This window comes from Bos taurus, chromosome X (genome assembly GCF_002263795.3).
Source record: "Bos taurus isolate L1 Dominette 01449 registration number 42190680 breed Hereford chromosome X, ARS-UCD2.0, whole genome shotgun sequence".
Classification (NCBI taxonomy): domain Eukaryota; kingdom Metazoa; phylum Chordata; class Mammalia; order Artiodactyla; family Bovidae; genus Bos; species Bos taurus.
The window spans coordinates 59,460,078-59,483,973 of record NC_037357.1 but is presented as its reverse complement, the minus strand read 5'-3'; the positions used below and the strand labels follow the sequence as shown (position 1 = coordinate 59,483,973).

The 23,896-nt window shown below is 40.6% G+C and overlaps 1 protein-coding gene across 7 annotated transcripts in view; it reads left to right on the top strand.

The window, feature by feature from the left end:
* The window catches only part of DCX (doublecortin), a 407,667-nt gene extending 388,405 nt beyond the window's left edge, over positions 1-19,262 (top strand). For 6 of the 7 annotated variants that reach the window (XM_024988355.2, XM_024988353.2, XM_024988354.2 and 3 more), the window contains one exon: positions 10,936-19,262. In XM_024988355.2, the coding sequence (XP_024844123.1) occupies positions 10,936-10,964 (29 nt within the window). In that variant the 3' untranslated portion in view covers positions 10,965-19,262. The remainder of the gene's footprint in view (positions 1-10,935) is intronic. The other variant, NM_001206965.1, reaches the window with a different exon arrangement.
* Positions 19,263-23,896: the final 4,634 nt, after the last annotated feature.

Here is a 23,896-nt window from a genome sequence, read left to right as displayed (position 1 = left end):
ACATGATCCTCTACATAGAAAACCCTAAAGACTCCACCAGAAAATTACTAGAGCTAATCAATGAATATAGTAAAGTTGCAGGACATAAAATCAACATACAGAAATCCCTTGCATTCCTATACACTAAAATGAGAAAATAGAAAGAGAAATTAAGGAAATAATTCCATTCACCATTGCAACAAAAAGAATAAAATACTTAGGAATATATTTAATGAAAGAAACAAAAGACCTATATAAAGAAAACTATAAAACACTGGTGAAAGAAATCAAAGAGGACACTAATAGATGGAGAAATATACTGTGTTCATGGATTAGAAGAATCAATATAGTGAAAATGAGTATACTACCCAAAGCAATCTATAGATTCAATGCAATCCCTATCAAGCTACCAATGGTATTTTTCACAGAGCTAGAACAAATAATTTCACAATTTGTATGGAAATACAAAAAACCTCGAATAGCCAAAGCAATCTTGAGAAAGAAGAATGGAACTGGAGGAATCAACCTGCCTGACTTCAGGCTCTACTACAAAGCCACAGTCATCAAGACAGTATGGTACTGAAACAAAGATAGAAATACAGATCAGTGGAACAAGATAGAAAGCCCAGAGATAAATCCACACACCTATGGACACCTTATCTTTGACAAAGCAGGCAAGAATATACAATGGAGAAAAGACAATGTCTTGAACAAGTGGTGCTGGGAAAACTGGTCAACCACTTGTAAAAGAATGAAACTAGATCACTTTCTAACACCATACACAAAAATAAACTCAAAATGTATTAAAGATCTAAACATAAGACCATAAAGTATAAAACTCCTAGAGGAGAACATAGGCAAAACACTCTCTGACATAAATCACAGCAGGTTCCTCTATGACCCACCTCCCAGAATGTTGGAAATAAAAGCAAAAATAAACAAATGGGGCCTAATTAAAATTAAAAGCTTCTTCACAACAAAGGAAACTATAAGCAAGGCCTTCAGGATGGGAGAAAATAATAGCAAATGAAGCAACGGACAAAGAATTAATCTAAAATATATACAAGCAACTCCTGCAGCTCAATTCCAGAAAAATAAAGGACCCAATCAAAAAGTGGGCCAAAGACTAAACAGACATTTCTCCAAAGAAGACATACAGATGGCTAACAAACACATGAAAAGATGCTTAACATCACTCATTATCAGAGAAATGCAAATCAAAACCACAATGAGGTACCATTTCACGCCAGTCAGAATGGCTGCTATCCAAAAGTCTACAAGCAATAAATGCTGGAGAGCGTGTAGAGAAAAGGGAACTCTCTTACATTGTTGGTGGGAATGCAAACCAGTTCAGCCACTATGGAGAACAGTGTGGAGATTCCTTAAAAAACTGGAAATAGAACTGCCATATGACCCAGCCGTCCACTGCTGGGCATACACACTGAGGAAACCAGAATTGAAAGAGACACGTGTACCCCAATGTTCATCACAGCACTGTTTATAATAGCCAGGACATGGAAGCAACCTAGATGTCCATCAGCAGATGAATGGATAAGAAAGCAGTGCTACATATACACAATGGAGTATTACTCAGCCATTAAAAAGAATTATCTTTGAATCAGTTCTAATGAGGTGGATGAAACTGGAGCCTATTATACAGAGTGAAGTAAGCCAGAAAGAAAAACACCAATGCAGTATACTAACACATATATATGGAATTTAGAAAGATGGTAACAATAACCCTGTATGCGAGACAGCAAAAGAGACACAGATGTGTAGAACAGTCTTAGGGACTCTGTGGGAGAGGGCGAGGGTGGGATGATTTGGGAGAATGGCATTGAAACATGTATAATATCATATGTGAAACGAATTGCCAGTTCAGGTTTGATGCATGATACGGGATGCTCGGGGCTGGTACACTGGGATGACCCAGAGGGATGGTATGGGGAGGGAGATGGGAGGGGGGTTCAGGATGGGGAACACGTGTACACCTGTGGTGGATTCATGTTGATGTATGGCAAAACCAATACAATATTGTAATTAGCCTCCAATTAATATAAATAAATTTATATTTAAAAATTGCCCTTTTATGGCAGTTAAGGAAACCAACATTAAGTAATAAATTATATAATTTTCTGAAGCAAACTTTAAAAAACATTTAGATTTTGGTATAGTTTTCACAAATTTTTTAACTTTTTACTTTGATATTTCAAATTAAACAGTTGCAAGAATAATACAGAGAACTTCTATGTACTCTTTATAAAGACTCACCAGTTTTTTATATTTTCCCCATTTACTTTATTTTTGTGGGTCTTCTCCCTCCTCACTATGCATACACTTTACTAAATTTTTAACCATTTTAAATTAAGTTCATACATCATGCTCTTTTACCTCTAAATACGTCAATCTGTATTTCCTAAGAATAAGGACGTTTTCTTTCATAACCATAGTACAATGGTAAAATCAGGAAGTTTGTGTTGATTCAATACTGTTGTATGCTCTCTCATCCATATTCAAATTTTATCAGTTGTCCCAAGAGCATTCTTTTTTTGGTCCAGGATCCAACCTAGGATCGCACATTGCTCTCGGTGGTCATGTCTCTTTAGTTTTCTTTGATTCAGAAAAGTTCTTGAATCTTTTCAAAAATCTTTTAGGGAAGTATATTATAGAAGTGAAGAGCATAGGCTAATTATTTGGTGAAATGTCTTTCAATTTAGGTTTGTCTGATGTTTCTTTGTGGTTAAATTCAGACTGTGCATTTGGGACAGAAATGTCATAGAAGTGATGTTGTGTCTCACTCAGTGCATCCTATCAGAAACAGTAGCCTCATGCTTACACCACCAGTGATGGAGGACAAACTGGTTTTTCTAAATAAGCTAAAAAGTGCGTTGTGACCTTGACTCAGTCCTCTTGGGGCTCAGGCTCAGCTTTTTGCTCCTCCTTTCACAGTTACCTGAGCCTTAGCACCATCGAGGTCCTTGGGCAGTGGGCCTAAGCAGATCTCATCTGAAATTCCATCCAAGTGGACCTGAAAGGTGTGAGTCATGGTGGAGACAGGAAGCAGGTGGATGAGGCCATGACTTTCCTTCTGCACAATTGGAAACAAACTTGAAGTCCCAGCATCCCTTTGGTTACTTTTGATGGCTGTGGCAGGGCCCTAAGCTGTAATCAGCCGCTTGGCTTCTCCTCTTAAGCAACTCATGGAGAATCCTTTTTAATGCAGCTGTGATGAGGTTAGCCAAAGTCCGCATACTCGAATGCTGCAATATGAACATGAAGCAAATCCTTGTATAGTTAATGAGAACAACATTTTGCATTTTCATCCTGCTTTATCTTTTTTGCATAGCCATTTTTTCATTTACCCTTGTGATAACCCTGCAAAAGGGATAAGGCAGATTAGTGTTTCCATTTTACAGATGAGAAAAAGAAGGTGCCCAGTCATAAAGACAACCCCAGTATGATTCAACCCTTCAGAGAAGTTACCATATAAAAGGGGGTTTCCCAGGTGGTGCTAGTGGTAAAGAACCCACCTGCCAGTGCAGGAGACATAAGAGATATGGGTTTGATCCCTGGGTCAGGAAGATCTCCCAGAGGAAGGCCTGGCAACCCTCTCCAGTATTCTTGCCTGGAGAATCCCATGGAAAGAGGAGCCTGTGGGCTACAGTCCATAGGGTCGCAAAGAGTTAGACATGACTGAAGTAACTTAGCACGCACACACCATATTAAAGATGTTCAAAATGCCTAGAAGCGCAAGGAAACTTTTTCATTTATTTAAAAAAAAATTTCCAGATTAGTGATCACCCTCATAGCTTTAAATTTGGAGGCATTTTGCTTGCCAAGTTGCCTGGAGATTGAAGGAAAACGTATTTGACATAGTATTTGAAAACATAACAAACATTATTTAAATATACATTATCCTCTGTGTTTCCAAACTCTTTTCTTCTGTCATCCTGGAAGTGCTTAGAGAGATAGTTTGATGAATAAAGCAGGGTCCTGAACCTTAAATCACAGACACCACTCTAAGTGGATTTTGGTAGTGTAATCAAGAGTGAACAAAAAACTGCAAGAGCACAAAGGAGAGGAGGAAAGACATCCAACTGTGGGAGACAGAAAAGCTTTACAAACTAGGCGACATTGGAACCTTAAAGCCTGGGTAGGCTTTTGATGGCTGGTGAAGAGAACGGGCATTCCAGCTTTCAGAAAAAAAAAAAAATCAGCAAGAACAAAGCCACACCATCAGAAAAGGACAGGGCACATTTGGGAAAAAGCAAACCCAAACTGGAAGCCAGGTTTCTCAAAACTTCTCTCTGACTTCCTTTGGACTATAAGCTTCTTGGACCAGAGACCAAGTTTTTGTTTTCTCTAAAGCAATAGTATCGCCAGCACAGCTGTATTTGTTACAAACATTTTGTTCTGTAGGCCTCCAGGGGACTAAGCAAATGAATTTCAGGTGCAAATTATTTGTATTGTTAAGCAATATGTGTGTTTCTGTATTTCTACATATCAATCAACAAAAACAGAATGTTGAGATAATTTCTTTCCCTGAACAGTGTCCTACTCATACAAGAAAATATATTTTGAATACTAAAGAAATTGATGGAGGATAGAAGTACGGAAGTTCATACCTAGGCCTAGTCCTCTGGATTTTCTCCATAGCCTACGTCTCACCACACCCATTACAAGTCACAGCAGCTGCAAGTGGAGTAGCCTCCCATTTCTACCCCAGGCCTGTCTCCTCTTCCTCTGAGATAACAGTCTGGAATAATCCTCTCAGATAATTATTTCCACAATCCTCTCAGATAATTATTTCCACTAGCCAACCAACTACACTAAAGTGTCTATTACATGAATGATTCAGAGCTACACTGAAGTCCAATGGTTCGGTGTTCAGTGTGGTGGGACTCAAAGTGACTTCCATAATGAAAAAAGACCCTCGTGTGCTGACCTGAAGACTGCCCAGGGAGTTCACTAACTTGGCAGTGCCTGCCTCCCTTCCCCTGGCTTTGGTATAACTAGAGAAAAGCAAAATGTAATGGTCCACATTATATTTTATAGAATTTTAGAGCTAGAACAAAACATAAAGATCTTATAGTCTTCATCTTCCTCAATTTTCAGATATAAAAGCAAAGATCCTGAAAGAGGAAGCTAGGCTTAGGACTGTTCTCCTGGCTCTTAATTCTGTGCTCTTTCTACTACAGTGGACTTGCATTTATGTGTAAATTTATGGAATTCATCAGTGGTCACAATATAGTCATAGAGCAAAACTACTACAAAACTGTATTTTACATTTGTACACATCATTACACACTGAATATTACTGTATACGCTATATACCGATATATGCATATTGCTATATAGGGTTACCTGCTCAGGAGTCACATAAACAAGATTCAGAACCTATCTATGAAACAGAACCAGAAACATAGAGAACAGGCTGGTGGTTGCAAAGGAGGAGAGGGGTGGGAGAGTTAGATTGGGAGTTTGGGATTAGCAGATGCAAACTGGTGTATACAGAATGGATAAACAACAAAGTCCTACTGTACAGCATAGGGAACTATATTCAATAACCTGTGACAAACCATAATGGAAAACTATGAAAGCGAGCGTATATGTATAACTGAGTCACTTTTCTATACAGCAGTAATGAACACAACATTATAATTCAACTACACTAAAAAGTAAAATTGAAATATATAGTATTCAATTGTCAATGTGAAGGATTTTTCAAAGGTACTACTTTTTAGAACAACATGTTATTGAGATAAAATTCACCTTTTTAAATAAAATGTCCAGTTTAGTGGCTTTTAGAATAATCACAAAGTTATGCAAGAATGTATTCATCACTTTCAAAAGAAACCCTATGCCTGTTAGTAGTCACAGCCTCTTTCTCCTCTACCCACACCCCTGGTACCACTAATCTACTCTCTGTTTCTATGAGTTAGCATATTCTGAACATTTCATGTAAATTTTCCTCTGAACACTGCTTTAGCTGCTTCCCAAAACTTTTGGTATACTGTGATTTCATTTCCCTTTATCTCACTGTATTTTCCAATCTCCTTTGTGATTTCTGACTATTCAGCAGTGTGTTGTTTAATTTCCACATATTTGTGAACTTCCCAAATATCTTTCTGTTATTGCTTCCTGATTTAATTCCATTGTAGTTGTAGAACATACTGCGTATGATTTTAAACCCTTTCAGATTTATTGAGACTCATTTCATGGCCTAACATATAATCTGTTATGTAGAACGTTACATGGGACCTTGAGAATAAAGTGTATTCTGCTGTTGTTGGACAGAATAGGTTAGATGTATAATTTCTTGTAGTGTCTGTCTTTCAAGTCTTCTCTTTCCTTATTGGTCTTCTGCCTAGTTATTCTATCCATTACTGAAGATGGGGTATTGAAGTTTTTGACCGTTACAGTTGAATTCTTTATTCCTTGCTTTAATTCAGTAATTTTTGCTTCATGTATGTTGGTATTCTGTTGTTAAAGCACAGATATGTTTTAATTATATTTTATCATTATGAATGTCCTTCTTTGTCTCCAGTAACAGATTTTGCCTTAAAATCTATTTTTTTCCGACATTAGTATAAGCCACTCGAGCTCTTTTGCTTACTAACTGCATGATAAATCTTTCTCATAATTTTACTTTCAACCTATTTATGTCTTTGAATATAAATTATGTCTCTTTCAAACAGCATAGAGCTGAATGTTTTAAAAACCATTCTGTCAGTCTATGCCTTTTCATTTGAGTGCTTAATTTACTTACGTTTAATGTAATTGTTGGTAAATTAGTGATTACGTCTGCCATTTGCTATTTTGTGTATGTCTTTTTTGTTCCTTCACTCCTGGATGTTTGTCCTTTTTGTGTTAAATAGATATTTTTCCAGTATACCGTTTTAATTTCCTTGCTGTATTTTTACTAATTTTATTTCAAGTTATTTTCCTAGTGGTTGCCCTGCGGATTACAATTAACATCTTGACACAATCTACTTTGGATTACTATCAACTTCATTTCAATTTGATATAAAAATTTTGCTATTGTATATCTCTGTTCATCCCCCACCCCTTTGTGTTCTTATTCACATACAAATTACATCTTCATGCATAATAAGTCCACCAACACATCTTGATAATTACTATTCTATGCAGTTGTCTTTGGAATTGGATAATAGAAGAAAAGAGTTAGAAAAATACATTTATAATAACTTCTTTTGTCTTGACCTATGTATTTATCTTTACCATTGTTCTTTATTTCTTATGTGGGTTACGTGTGTTACTTATATGGGTTATGTGGGTTACTGTCCTTTCATTTCTCTCAGGAGGATTCTCTTTAGTATTTCTTATATGACATGTCTGCTAGCTCTGTCTTTGTTTATCTGGGAATACCTTGATTTCTTCTTCATTCTTGAAGGATAATTTTGCTAGATTTCCTTAAATACTTTGATTCAGTAAGTCTCCCGGCCTCTGCTGAAGGGCTGTGTGTGTGTGTGTGTGTGTGTGTGTGTGTGTGTTTGTGTTGGAGCCTGATTTCAATGCTGTCAGGCGGCTTGCCTTAGCCTTCACTTGCTGTTTGTTCAAGGCCTCAAGGCCAACCAGAAGTGAGAGATTAAGAATTTCTCAGGTCTTTTTTGAGAATACACCCTGAACATGTGCCTGGCCCTAGAGATTCCTGGAAATATTGTCAGAGATTTTCAAAGTCCCCTATGGACATGAATTCTCCAGCTTTTCCTTTTAAGGTTTTGAGCAGCTTCATTTGCCCCAACTGTTTCCCCCACATCAGGCAGCTGTGATTTTAAACAATTGCAATTGATTAATGCTGCCTGTAAAGGCTGTTCACAGTGAGTGTGCTCTGAGTCAGGTCAAATAAAGAAGAGCCCCATAAGTGGGAATCAACTGACAGGTCAAATAGTGACAGTTGTCTGGAAATATGGCATTGGGGGAAACTCCAGTTCCATTCTGCATCCTCTAGTGGTGTCTAGGTCGCTATTTTTCAGATACTGTAGTTCTGAGGCTGTTGGTTTGCAAATATATCCTGGAGCTAGGGAGAGAGAGAATGGAAATAGGACCAGTTAAAGCACCACAAACTTTGTTATTCTTACTGAGAGTCAGCCATTTTTCTTGAAGAAATACTTTTGGGGTTGTTGCAAGCCTTTGGTTAATTTCTGGAGTTCTGAAAATGTTGATTTTGACAATTTTTTCCAGTGTTACTGCATTTATGCAGGATCAGATTTTTAGAGAGTCTCTCCACTATTCTTAAAGTCTAAGGCTCAAAGATACTTTGACTATGTCCAATTTTCACTCTACTCAATTTCTGGAGAACTAAACCCCTTCAGAGATGCAACTCCATAGTATGCCACTTTGCCCCAACTCCATTCTACATGTTTTTATTGCTCTCCTATTGTCAGCAAGCCCTCTACAGAAAAAGTTTTCCAACCCCTGATTTACAGTGTAGGGATGGCAGGTTGGTGAGAAGTGAATCCATTTGCTATAGTTGCCTTTGTTGTGTGTGTGTGTATGTGTATGTGTTTTAATGATTCAGTCTTTCTTTGAGTGTCCTCAGAGTTGGTAGAGACCTTACAGATTGTACATTCTGCATTTTCTTGATGAAGAAACCAAGACTTAAAGACTTATTCAGTGTCAGAGTACTACTTAACTACACCCTCAGATTCCTGAGTATACTTTACTTCTGTTTCCATTCTAAGTGGCCTAACAGACTTCCTATCCTTTCTCAGCAAAAACCATTCTCAATGTTAGATAAATAAGTCCCTCTCCTCCCTATTCTTGTCCCCCTTCATCATCTTTACTTTTTCTTTTACCTCAAGGAGAAGTTTCATTCTCTAATTCTCTTAGACAGTTCTCTACTGAAGTTCTGTGTTTATACCAAAGACAGCCTCTTAATCACCCAGAGACTTGACCCTCAAATTTCCAGTTTCCTTTAGTATCTTGCTGATAATGTAAATGAAAAGAGTGGTTTTTAAACGGTACTTCATTTGGGGATGGATGAGATTCTGCCTCCCCCATGTCTGATTTGACCAAAACAACTACGCTTCCATTTGTCTCATGTATTTGGCTTCCAAGAAAAATTTCATTTGAATAGAAAATTTAAACAAGAAGTGAGAAAGAAAGAGACTGAGAGAGAGAGAGATTTGAAAAGCACTGACTTAGACCGTATGGGAAGTAAGTCTACAAGTAATCACAAGGATCTCCAAATAGAGCTCTGGGAACAGTGGAAAAAACCTTTGCTATATCATCCCATCTCCTCAAGACATAAACAAGACTTGGGGCAGTATTGGAGTCATGAATCCTAGTTATTGGTGGGAAATGGAAGTATTAAGAAATAAATTGGAATTAGGTGATGGGGTACATTTTTGGGGTTATCCATTTGTTCAGGGTCTGGCAGCTCTCTGGAAGTCTGAAATGAATCCACTTATATATCTACAACTGATTTTTGACAAAGGTGCGAAAGTCAATGAGTAGAAGAAAGATAACTTTTTCAATAAGTAGTGCTGGAGGAATTGGATATCCTTAGGCAAAAAAAAAAAAAATCCCAACCTAAACCTCACATCTTACATAAAAATTAACTAAAAGATGGATTATAATTGTAAATGTAAAACATTTAGAAATGAAATACAGGAGGAAATCTTCTGATGTTTGGCTAGAGTTCTTAGATATTACAACAAAAAGTGCAACCTGTAAAAGAAAAAATGATAAATTAGACAAATTGGACCTCATAAAAATTAAAAATTTTTGCTCTCAAAGACTATGCAAAAGTTATGAAAAGATAAGCTACAGACTGCAAGCCATGTATTTAACCAAAGCCATATATAGAATATAAAAATAACTGTTAAAACTCAACAATAAGAAAAATCCAGTTAAAAATGAATAAAAGACATGAAGAAACACTTCTGAGGAATGTTTTCTTCAACTGAACTCAGGAGAAATTATCGATGTCAATTATGCACATGAAAAGATGTTTAACATCATTAGTTAGTTTAACATCAGGGAAATGCAAATTAAAACCACAATGGGATATCATTACAATCCCACAAGACTGGCTAAAATAAAAAGTGGTGAAAACACCAAATACTGGTGGCAATGTGAATAAACTAGATCACTAATATTTTTCTGGTGAGACTGTAAATGGTACTGTTACTCTGGAAAACAATATGGCAGTCTTTACCAAACTAAACATGTAATTAATATACAACTTATAAATTGTACTCTTGAGCATTTCTCCCAGAGAAGTGAAAACTATGTCAACACAAAAACCTGTACATGATGTTTATAGCTGTATTATTTATAATAGCCTACAACTGGAATCATCCCACATGTCCTTCAACCAATGAATGGTTAAATAAACGGTGGTACATCCATGGAATGTTGCTCAGCAATATAAAGGAGTGAACTACTCTTATAGGCAGCAGCTTGATGAATCTCCAGGGAATTATGCTGATGGGAAAAGCCAATCTCAAAAGGTTATATACTGTATGCTTCCATTTATATAACATCTGAAATGACAAAATTGTAGCGATGGAAAACAGAACACTGTTTCCCAAGGCTTAGGGATGGGGGAGGAGTGGATGTGGCTATAAAGGGGTAACATGCAGGAGCCCTTTGGTGAGGCTACAGTTCTGTATCTTGACTGTCATGATGGTCATACAAATATATACATATGATAAAGTCACATATGACTACACTATACACACATACGCACACACACATCCACATACATGAATGCATGGAAAACTGCAAGATTGTCACCATTGTGGGAAATTGAATGAAGGATACATTGTGCAAAGCTACCTCCTTGTACTTCAAATTCCTGTGAATCTAATTTCAAAATAACAATTAGAGAAAATGTTAGTTTAAAAAAAAGCAGTCACGTAATCTTGCCCATTGCAGAGCCCAAAGTGTTAAGAAAAGGAGAATTAACTTTTATCTCTTATCTTACAGGACCTGTACCTGCCTCTGTCCTTGGATGACTCAGACTCACTTGGTGATTCCATGTGAAGGAGGAGAGAGTCCAGAGTACAAATGCAAGCTTACCGTTACAATAGGGTACTTCTGCTCAAGTGTCCAACAGGGCTATTGGTGCTTTCAAATTTTTATTTTGTTGTTGTTGTTACTTTTAAAAACACACTGTAATATTTTGGGTTTATTTTCCTGTGATTTCTCCTCTGGGCCACTGATCCACAGTTACCAGTTACAAGAGATAGATTGATAACCATCCTTTTGGGGGTAACTTTCCAGGGATGCAAAATGTACTAGTCCATGATCTTTCTATTGGATCCTTAGGCACCCGCATTATTTTCCCCCATCTCGCTTTCCTCATCTGTGACAGTCTTCCCTCTGCAGAGAGTTGTTTACACACATAGCACTTAAGATGTGTGTGGGGGTGCGGAGGGGAAAAGCATTGGCAACTCCAAGAGTGACAAACATAAGCGTCCCTTGTCTCCCCATCTCAAGAAAGCTGGAGGATCCTGGGAGGACGGCAAGGCAGCTCCCCAGCCTGGCACTTCACTCCTGATTGAAACTCTAGTTTGTCGTTTAGCACTAATTCTGGCTGCCAAGGGGGAGAAACACCAGCAACTTGTCATTCTGACACCAAAGGCTTAGGACCTTGGTGTAGGATAGGTTAAAGAGACTAGGCAAAATTGGAAAACACTGTAGACATTTCAATAGTGTTTATAAAGCACAGTGAATTCCTTGTCAACATCTCCACTGGGGCAATTTAGAGTCGATAAGCAATTAATAACAGTTGGGGGTGAGGGACTTTCATATACCTGGGCCCTCTAAGAGGCTGTCTAACCTAGCGAGTTAGGACACAAACTCTACGGTATCCATCTATCTCTGTTCTATTGAATGCCTTGTAAACAGCCAACACTGAAAACACTGTGAGAATTTGTTTTCAGGTCTGACACCTTTCAGTCGCTTTTTATAGCAAGAAACCAATATCCTTTTTATAAAAACTTGTGTCTGTATTTCAGGAGCAAACTCTTCAGGCTCCTTTTTTATAAACTGGTGATTTTTCTTTTGTCTAAAAAACACATGCAGAAAATTTACCAAAAAAAAAAATGCAGAAGAATAATGTAGTTTAGAAATCATGCTGTCACTGCCAAACAGAAACTTCCAGGAAAAAACAAACAAACAAACAAACAAAAAAACCCAAAATGAATAGCAGAGGCCAATTCAATAGAATCAGTCTTTTGATAACTTTTTAACAGTTATGCTTACATTAATAATTTCAATGTGGGCCAGACATTCTAATTATATTTTAAATGAAATGTTACGGCATATTTTAAGCAGCTCTTTTTTATCTATATTCCTGATATTTCATACTGAAGACACAGAATCCTTTCTCTTTGCTATAAGGACTGATCATTTGAAATAGTTCTCAGTCTTTGAGGTACAGGTTCATAACACTGCTTTTTGTCTATAATCATAGCCCATAATGGCAAAGACAACTAAATTTAAGTAAAAGCCATGCATGCCAATTCTGTGTTTGCTTTTAGCAGATATGAAGTAATTGTTCAGATAGTTGGAAAGGTGCAACATTCAAAGTCAAGCTGCTGTTTGGCTATTGAATGACTTGCATTTGTTCCTCTGTTTTAACTGGAATGAGCTTGGGGTGTGTGTGTGTGTGTGTGTGTGTGTGTGTGTTTGTGTGCACGCGCACGCGCACACATGCATGCATGCACACACACATAACTGATTCATATTACAGGACACCCTGACATTAATCAGTGGCAACTTTATGGCATTGCTGATGTGCACTGTGTAGCAGGAAATGCACTGATGGAAGGGTTAGATCAGATGCCCCAAGACAAGCTTCAGATGTCCTTAGCTACAAGGAAAATCCAGATGATGGTGGTACTGACTCCTGGTAAAACTGGTCATTGAAAAACCCCAAAGTATAAGAATCTCTTTTTGCCCGCTCTCCTTTATTTGTAAGCTGTTAGAAATCATTAAGAAGCCCATTTTACTTACCCGCTACTTCTTTCTGGAAGCTAAAGTTTTGCTTAGTGCCTCCCAGAAAAATTTGTAGTTAACTAGGAAAAAATGGTACTTGGGTTGGAGGCTGTAGAGAATGGTAGGAGGTCAGTATCTAAATTGCAGACCAGATTCCCCAAAGATTCCACCCAGTCTTTCTCTAGATATCATTTAGTCCAATTCCTTCAATTTAAGATGAAAGGCAGGCTGAGGCAGCCAAATGACCATCTGGTAAAGAGCAGGACCAGAGGAGAAACTCAGATTTCCTTATGTCCACACCCTAGGCTACCTCTCTGAGCGTTACCTTGCTTGTGCCACATGTACCATTAGAAAATATTCAGTGGCCATATTTTCCTCAGAATGATCTTTCAACCTTCTATAATAATCAATGCATTTCTATTATTATCGTCTATAATAATAATAGAATTTCTATCTTTCAAAAAATAAATAATAAGGAAATGTTTCTGTACTGCCACTTTAGGGGACTTTGGTCTAGTTCAAACTTCAAGCCTTTAACAACTGCATTTTAAATTGGCCCATTTTCAAGGCAAAAGAGAAAAAATCTGGTTGTTACTGAGCTCCTTCAGTCCTGTCATTCATTCTCAATTTTACCCAATCCAGTTTTACCACAAATGTCCTGTTGTATTACCTTCTGCACAGTCAGCAAATAGCAAGTCAGTCAGCGAGGATTTGCCACCACTCCCCGCATTCTCCCTCCCTCTTAGACACACATGCACACACACACACAATCCATCTATTGCTTGTTCCTACCTCCTGATTTTTCTCCCTTACAGAAATAGAAATAGGGACAAAGAAGGGGAAAATGTATATATGGGGCTGGGCTGAACAACTTCATAAGTAGTGTTAACTAGGGGTAAATTGAGAGAAAAGGTCCTTTTCTCTTCACTGTTTTGGAAAGGATAGCCATTAGCATGACTGCTTTGTGTCCTTACAGACTTTAGTATTAGCCTAGACTGAATCATACAGTTTTCAAGCTGGAAGGAATCTTCAGATCATATCATTACTACAAATTCCTCATTTTCAGGCCAGGAACGGAGATGCAGTAGTAAAGTAATTTCCGCAAGGTCACACAGCTGGCTAGGGGCAGGGCTGGGATTAGAACCCACATCTCCTGGCTCTCATTCCAAGGCCTTTCCCACTGAACTGTATTGCCTTCCACTAGGCTCCTGAGAATTCTTTCCCAGGGTCATGTTGCATCTTGGAGCCATATGCTGCTGCCCTGATCTCAGTGGGAAATCCACCCACCAACCTAATACAGCTCTTTCTCCCTATATTCACATGGTTGCCATCCACATGGACTGCAGATGTCCCCAGAGAGAAGCAGGCATTGAGGACCAATAGGAATAGTGGGGTTGCTGCCCTCGTCCATCAAGCACTTGGGATCCCTGCCCACCTTGAGGAGTCCTCAGAACAGTCCCCAGAGCTCCTGCTCTGTTCAAATGGGATGGGGGAAGACTGGTTTCTCCTGTCAGTTCACTTCGTCTCATCTCATACGGGTTGGTCTTTGTAGGCTGAGGTAAATGTTTCTTGTTCCTAGAGCAGGAGAAGGAAAGAAGGAAAGAAGGGAGGGAGAGAGGGAGAAATAATAGCTTTGTTTATCCTGACTTTCTGAGATGACTTTTCAGTATTTTTTAAATGAGTGTGGCTACCATTCCCTGGCCTGGAGGAGGGCATGGCAACCCACTCCAGCATTCTTGCCTGAAGAATCCGCATGGACAGAGGAGCCTGTCAGGCTACAGTCCATGGGGTCACAAAGAGTCGAACACGACTGAAGCAACCAAGCACAGCACAGCACCATTCCCTGACAATGATTTGTTTTTTTATTTAATTGAAGACTAATTACTCTACAGTATTTTGCCTTCCATGGCAGAAACCAGGGCAACGGGGTCTGAACATGTAGCTTTCCCCACAGTGAGGTTCTTCCTGGGAACTAGGTATTCATCAGTTTAGTTCTGAAAGACCTCCTTCCAGGCTTACCCCACTCCTCTGGAAATTCTCTCTCCTTGTTGCTTCTCCTCCTCCCTCAGTGGTAACCAAGGAACCTTAAAGGAAATGTGTTGTTATCGGAAGAAGGCAAGAAGAGCAGGTTTGAATCTCCAGATTCTTCTTTGAGCCACCCAACCCAAGTCTTAGGCCAGCAATCGAATGTTTGCCTTGGTCAAAATTACATCAGCTTCTTAGTCCCTTTAGTACTCTGGATGGACGTGTCCCTAATCCCCCTCAGATTTATTTCTGAATAGCTTATCTTAAACACACGCGCACACACACACACACACACACACACACATCTCCCTTGGACAAGGGTACACGCATGCCATGTCTCCAAGATGAGCTCCAGCACACTGATGAGAATGTTCCCCCAGCTCAATGCTCCTCAAAAACATCTGTGCCAAGGGACTTTCCCAGACAGATACAGTGGGATAGTGGTGTTTGAATGACCTCCCCCTACTGTCCAGTTTACCATGGAAATAAAAAAACATGCATATTTCTTTCTTTTAAAGCCACTGGAACCTGTCCTTGGCCACATGAAGTCATTTGGATTTCTAAGACCAGGCCTCACTCTTGTATTGTCATTGCATTAAGGGATTTGACCTAGAGGCCTAGGCTGGCTTCCTAAGTAAACCATCAGTGTTTTGAAGCTCATCTGGGACTAGCAAGGGGTTAGAGTCCTAATGTTTTAGTACTGGGAACCTAGAGAGAATAAAGACCTAGCAATTGACATGCCAGAAATGACCTGAGACCTCCTATGTAGCCATGGAGCCTTACAATTGTTGGGCTTCCTGGGTCTCTCTCCGGATGTGAAACTTTGAGGCTGTTACACTCTGCCTCTGCCCAAGAAGGAGACCCCATATGTAGCTTCATCCACAGTTCTATGATCCCATGCAGGGTTGACTCTTCGTTACAGGTGTGACCACCTGGAACAAGGATACTGTCTTGATTCTGCTCACCTACCTTTTGGCTAGAGATACATCTCCAGCAAGTTCTCTGGCTTTGGGTGGCCCAGACCCAGTTTGATGATGTTAACACTCAATGGATTGCCCTTAGTCAGCTCTAAGTGGCATGATAATGGACTGAGACAACACAAATCATTTCTTAAAAACGAATTCCCAATTCTATTCTTCCTCTGTCTAGCAGAACTCACTTACCTAGTAGATATAAGGCTGGAGGTTCTTGCTACAGAGCAGGCAAGACACATCTTCAGGAAAGAAAATGCATTTCTAAACCCACAGAGCACTGGCTCCAGCAGGCAACCTACTATGGGCTGAAACTTAACAGCTTCACCTAGCCCCTTCTTCTTTTTCTTTTCAGAGACAAGAAGGCTTCTCCATCAGTCAACCTTTCAGTATATCTGGCTAAAGAATTCTGCTCCTCCTATCTCTTCAGGAAAGGGTGATTTCTTCCTCTGTCTCTCCTACTCTGGTCTCCAAACTTGTCTCTGTCCCCACAGTTCTAGTGTGATCTTTGCATTCAATCTTTTGAGTTGAGTGTAAATAAGCTTCTTGCTTATTTTCAGGCCTCCTAGTGTGACACTGGTTATCATATGACAAGACTCTTGAATCACCTACCCCTTCTAACTGGCTAACATTTTATTCCTTAGTTTATAGGCTTCAACATCTTCTGGAATCAGAAGCTATCTTGTCTTACCTTGGATGCTGGGGGCTGGGGGGTATAGAATTCTCATCGGGAATTAAGGCATCTTCCTGCTCCCAAGAAAAGGACAGTCTAGTTGGGCAAGGAAAGGTGGCACAGAGAGTCAGAGCAAACATCTTGTAAACTAAGATGAAGACTTTAAAGTATTGGAACTTCTCATTTCTAGGTTAATAATCTGAGGAAATCAATGTTTTTTTGCCACTCTCTACCTTACCTCCCCTGTGTATCTCAGTCTTTTCTTTCTCTCTCTACTTCACCATATTTGCTCTCAGTTTTATACTTTCCACATTATAGACATCTATCCTTTGTCCTCTGCAATTCTCTCTCTCTCTTTTAATTTTTCCTTCCTCCTTATCTAACTATTGAATATATACCTCTTCTTAGCCCTGTGATTTTGCCTTGGTGATGAGTAGTTATTTCCAGACTTAATGAGCCCTGATCCTACGAGAGTCCCGTTAGAAGTCTGTTGGTGGGGAGCAATCCGAGCCTGGCCCTTTCTCCAACATTTTCAGTTGTAATTCACTGAAGCAGATCCTCACACACAGTTTCATTATAGCTCACATATCTTTGAGTCTTTGCCTTCCAAGCATTGTACAGAATACTTTGTGTTTCATTTTAGTCCACAATTTTGTAGTGCAGTGAAGTATGCTCAGAAAAATAATCAGCTGAACAGAAAAATCCACCTATGGATTCATACCAGCTAAATACTATGAATTGATTTTGTTTAATCTGCTCATAATTTTAAAAGCTGCAATATAATATAGTGAGAGACCACAGGTAATTTCTCCTGTCATATGGTTTGGCTGGACAGGGGTGTTGGGTGGGGTGGGGGGCAGTTTGTTTTAACTTTTACTGTTATACAATAAGCTCTCCACAATAATCTTATAAACACTAAGGCTTGCCAAATGTTGAATTTTTTAAAGCTAAACTTATAGGCACTTGGGATTGGTTTAAATGTTAAGGGTGTTTAGCAATTCCACAATATAAACAGAAGCATTCACATAATTAAATTTTATTTTTCCTTCTGTTACTAAATCCACCTAAACATTTACTATTGATGCCAATTCTTCATGATCCCATGCAGGCAATCCATATGAAAGTAATTAATGACACTAAAGAAGCCATCCTGCAGGTGCTAATTTATTCAACAGGGTGCATAGCCCTTGGGAATGTCACTGCTTAGCAAGACCTTACGGAATGCCCTTTCCAATGCCATTTCTTTTTAAGTTCTCTTAAAGGGATTTGAGCAAGTAAGAGGTTACACCAAAATGTCTCCAATGTATGGTCCTTGCAATATATTGCAGCTTGAAGCCAATGATCCCTTATGACTTGTACACAACTAATGCATGTTTTGATTGAATTTTGCATTTCTCATGTGTGGTAAGTTCTTTACAATGTTTTCAGTCACCTTTTTGTGCCATTAAACTTGTACAGAAAATGCTTTTATGGCCACTTTCAAAGGGATAAAGTTCAAAATGGAACAGCCCACCCTTTCTACCCTATAGCTGTAGTTAGAACTCAGTTACTGTAGCAAAACAGCTGTAATTGGTGGTTGTAGTGTTAGAGGCGTTAGCTTGCTGGTGACTAGCTTTGGAGAGTAAATGCATGGTATTATTGTACATCACATTTCTTAAATAACTCATTTTAACCTCTGAAAAGAATATATTCTTCCTTGTGGTCCCTCTTCCCTCCCTTGCCTTCTCCCTCCCCCTGCTCCCAGATGTCTTATGGTTGTAAATAACTGATTTAAGGCCCAATAATTTTTGCCAAGTAAAGTCAGCAAAGAACAAACAAACCAGAAGGGGGGAGGAAAGAAAGACATTTCTCAATGGTCTCTCAGCAGTTATTGACCATTTCTCAAGGAATGGCATTGTGATCAAAGACTCAGCTCACCTTTGAATAAAAATCAGTGGCAAATTGGGAGCCTCTTTGGCAATTTGATGACATTGCAAATTGAATAATTCACAGAATCACCCATAATCGAAACACAGTGGGCAACACTTATCCTTGCAGCAGTGTTGAGATATTCAGAGGCTCTCAGAAGGTTATGCTTGACCAACGACCAATAATTATTTTTTAGAAAAAGAGAAAGACAATAGATATTTAGGGATTTTTAGCTGCCCCTTTAGAATAGTTACAGTGAGAAAAGACAAGGACATGGGTTTATGTGCACTGCTGTCAGTTTCCCAGGCAATTCCCAGCCTGCTCTTAGGCTGAGATGCAAAAGCAGTGTTCCAAGAAGGCATACTCCTCTATGGTTTGCTGTTCCCACTTGGACTGGTAGGTTTGGTGAGGCCCATGTAAACCAGCTGGAGCAGACCCTTTTCATCTCCTGTGCCTGTTAATATCCCTCTTCCTCCCTCCACAATTTGATGAGGGCTTTCTTTGGTCAGAGGACTTCAAAGCTTAGAGAAGTTCTCCATGTGTGAAACGTGTTGTGAACTGTGAATGCTGCAGATTCACAGCGTTCGGTACTGGGCAGCCACAGAGCTGCTCTTGCAATCATTTTGGCTCTCAAGCTCTGTTCTTCATCTCATGCTCATTTCTGTGTACATTTGCAAGATGTGTGTAATGTCATTTTTCCAAAAATAAAATTCGATTTCAATATTTCTGGCTGACATTCTCTGTTTTTTTTTTTTTTTTTTTGAAGCATTGAACCGATGATCATATAACCACAAAATGTCCAAGCTGACAAAAAAACTTAGACATTATTTTGTCCAACCCCTTAATTTTACAGATAGGGAAGTTGAGGGTCAATGTGGGATGGAAAGACCATAATTAACAGCACTGCACATTTACAACATGTAAGGTCTCAGATCTCCCTTCCGGAGTTGAGCAGGAATCAAATGACCTCTTTATGTTTAATGATGCATAAGCCAAGTTTAGTCCATGCCATCAGAATAGGTGGTCACTTCTAGTACTGCGATTATTTCAGAGGCCCAAGAAAAGATTCCATATGGGTTCCTTCAAAACACTTTTTCCTGCTGCCTGCAATTCCTTGACAGTGTGGCTTTTCTCTCTCCAAGGGTTGATCTGCAGCTACTCTCAAGGAGAGGGAACACCTACGTATCTTATTCACTTTCAGGCATAAATGACTAATTGAGTATTTTTCTCAGTTAGGATTTTATTAACAGAACACAAGGTGTTGGGCTTGTGAAGAGATTGATGGAGAGGGAGGGAGGGAGGAAAGGGCACAGAAAGAGGAAGCAGAGATCCTGGAAAATAGTTTGACTAACCTCACCATGAGGGTCAACCCTGCAGCTTGCATCTGACCTGTGTTTGGCGAAGCAAACTGCCAGTATCCTAGGTATTCCCAAGGATTGAGATGATTAGGAATGCTTTGTCCAATCAGTATTTTTTCAACTAGCCCTGTGACCATCACTTTGGTGGAGACAATGAAAGTATATGGGGAGGACTTCTTAGTGATTCTAATCCAAAGGAAAGATCTAACAATCAGACTGGCCAGGCCAGTCTTCATCCCCTTCTCATTGCTGATTTCTCACAATGTCACTATCTTCCAAGGTAAGTCTCTTCAGTCATGTCCAACTCTATGATCCTATGAACCATAGCCCACCAGGCTCCTCTGTCCATGGGATTCTCCAGGCAAGAATACTAGAATGGGTTGCCATGCCCTCTTCCAGGGGATCTTCCTGATCCAGGGATTGAACCCGCATCTCTTACATCTCTTGGATTGACAGGCGGGTTCTTTACCACAAGTGCCACCTGGGAAGCCCTCTTTCAACAGTGGCCCTATGCAAAGACCATGGGGATATAGAGATAAAACTGGGTTTTTATCTTCTGCTGCTGCTGCTGCTGCTAAGTTGCTTCAGTCGTGTCCGACTCTATGCGACCCCATAGACGGCCTTCCACTAGGCTCCCCCGTCCCTGGGATTCTCCAGGCAAGAACACTGGAGCGGGTTGCCATTTCCTTCTCCAATGCATGAAAGTGAAAAGTGAAAGTGAAGTCGCTCAGTCATGTCTGACTCTTAGCAATCCCATGGGCTGCAGCCCACCAGGCCCCTCCATCCATGGGATTTTCCAGGCAAGAGTACTGGAGTGGGGTTCCATTGCCTTCTCCTTTTTATCTTCAAGTGCTCACAAAGCATCAGCATCACCCAGGCACTTGCCAGAAATGCAAATCCTCAGGTCCCACACCACCTCCACTGGACCAAAAACTGGGGAGGTGGGGCCCAGAAATTCCTGTTTTTATAAGCCCTCTGGAGGATTCCCTGATAGCTCAGTCAGAAGAGAATCTGCCTGCCAGTGCAGGAGACCAGGTTTCGATCCCTGGGTCAGGAAGATACCCTGGAGAAGGAAATGGCAACCCACTCCAGTATTCTTGCCTGGAGAATTCCATGGACAGAGGAGCCTGATGGGCTACAGTCCATGGGGTCGCAAAGAGTGGGACACAACTGAGTGACTAAACCACCCACCACAACTGGCAGTTTCTGGGAACCTCTCTAGTTTGAGAACCCCTACCTTTGTGAATTCCACTTCCTTTTCACAAGGACTCGGTGAGCACCTAAGTAGCATCTATGAGCTCATGGATCATTTAAGTTAGAGGGGTTTGCATCTTTGTCCAGTAGAACAAAGACTCAGGAGGCAGTTAACTTTGATAAGATCTCTTATATATTCAGTTTTCTGGAGAAAGCCCTTTCGAGCTTGAGAGAGAAAAAAAAAAACAACCCTGCATACATAAAGACATACTGAGAGTGGATCTTTGCAGCTGTTGCTAGAATCCAGATGGAGACATGAGGGAACCTAAATCAAGGCCAGAGCAGTGGAGGCAGGGCTTCTCAGGTGGCGCTACTGGTAAAGAACCCACCCGCCAAAGCAGGAGATATAAGACACGTGGGTTGAATCCCTAGTTTGGGAAGATCCCCTGGAAAAGGAAATGGCAACCCACTCCAGTATTCTTGCCTGGAGAATTCCATGGACAGAGGAGCCTGGTGGGCCACAGTCTATATGGTTGCAAAGAGTTAGACACGACTGAAGCAACTTAGCATGCAGCACGCAGTGGAGGCAGAGAGGAAAGAGCAGTTGATACAGAATCGGCAGGATCTGTGGGCCGACAGGATATATGGGAGAATACGACCCAGGGAAAGCCCTGACTTGAGCAATTCAGTCCTGGCTTCCCTTGTCACCAGACTTGGTCCTCAGCTCTGGACAGCTCAGCAGCCTCCTTCTTATCCGCCTCACCCCTGACTCGAGCCCTGGATATGCTGTGTTCATTCACACTTCACTATTGCTGACAGAGTCTACCCTTCTTTCTCTGCCCAGAAAAATACCCTCTGAATGCCCTTCCACATTCTCTCCACCTGTCTAAATCTCAGATGTAGCCAAAACCTACCAGCAACGGAACTTAAGGCATATTTATAAGAAAAACAAATTCTAACTTGGAGAAAAACTGGCGACTTTCTATCCTGGACTTTCCAGGGCAGTCCTGATCTTATGTAATTTTTTTCTTTTCCCAAATAAAGGTGATTTGTTAAACATATAACTAAATGTGATTTCATTTTTAGACCTTTCTTAAAGTTTTTATATAAATACACTCAACAAATGGGAAAACATCCCTTGTCAGGACACACATCCTCACTGAGGATTCGGAAATTGTGATTCCCTTCCGGGAGAGGCTTTCCCTAGGTTTCCTTGTTAACTTGTCTGCCCTGTCTCCTGGATCCCATTGCCAGTATGGGAGAGACGCTGCCTCTCTGTCTCTGATCCTCCCTTTCAGTGCTCCAAAAGGGTCTTTCAGATAGTCTGATTGTATCAAGCCTGATTGCTTCAAGCAAACAGTGTTGAGTAAGCAGTTAATTTCTCTTTGAACACTGGAGGCTGCTGCTTTTCCCCACTCAAAAAGACTTGCCTTCAGTTGCGTAATCCCTTTTCCTTCACCCCATCCCCCACCTGCATAGCCCTAGATACTTCTGAAAATTCTTTACCGAATTTAAAGAAGGGTAAGTCCTAGGGGTTTGCATTCTGTACCACTATTGACTCCTCAGCTTCCCAGGTGGCGCTAGTGGTAAAGAATCCACCTGCCAATGCAGGAGACGCAGGAGACACAGGTTTGACCCCTGGGTTGGGACGATCCCCTGGAGAAGAGATGGCAACCTGCTCCAGTATTCTTGCCTGGAAAATTCCATGGACAGAGGAGCCTGGCAGGCTGCAGTCCATGGGGTTGCAAAGAGTCGGACACAACTGAGCATGCACACACACACACGCACACACACACACACACACTCTGACTATCCTCAGTAATGAACCAGCTGCATACAGAACTGCAGAATGTCCAAGGTGGAAGAACCCTTATAAACCACTCTCCCAGTGTTCCTCATACTTCCCCAGGGATATGAGTCACACGGGGTACTTGTCACAAATACAAGTTCTGGGAGTCCATCCCAGTCCCACTTGATTAGGACTCCAGAACAGTGGCCAAGGAAACTGAATGTTTAACAAAAGCCTCAGTGATTCTTTCATCTGGGAAGTTCCCAGCACTTCCTCAAACTTTATTGTGGATAGAAACACCTGATGAACTTGTTAAAATGTAGACTCTGATTTTCAAGGTTTGGGGACAGATTCTGCATTTCTAACAAGCTACCTATGGATGTTCCATGCTCCTGGTGCGTGGTGCGGGTGTGCATGCTCAGTTGCTCAGTTGTGTCTGACTCTGCAACCCCATGGACTGTAGCCTGCCAGGCTCCTCTGTCCATGAGGATTCTCCAGGCAAGAATACTGCAATGGGTTGCCATTTCCTCCTCCAGGGGATCTTCCTGACCCAGGCATTAAACCCACGTCTCCTGCATTGCAGGCAAATTCTTTGCCACTGCGCCACTAGGGAAGCCCCACTGGTGCACAGATCTTACTTTAAGTAGCAAAACATTACATTCAAACCCCACCATCATTCAGAAGAGAAGGAAAGTGAGGCCCAGGGAAGGAAGGGAAGTTGCCCACATTCAGATACTGGGGTAGAGGCAGAGATGGGCTAGCACTGGGGACTCATGGGTCTGTGCTCTTTCCATATGACCAGGCTGCCTATCACCAGCAGGCACTAAAAGCAGCCCAGCTGCAATGGTACTGCTTCTAATCAAAGGCTAATTGGAAAAATGATGCTTCCTGAAAGGGAAGCAGCCCTGGTTTGTCTCAGCAATGAGTGGGTACACTGGCTGCAAGAAGACAAAGGGTGGGGAAGGGGACAGAATTTATGTCTCCTTTTAATTGAAGAAATGAGCCAAGGTCCCCTTACAAGGAGCCA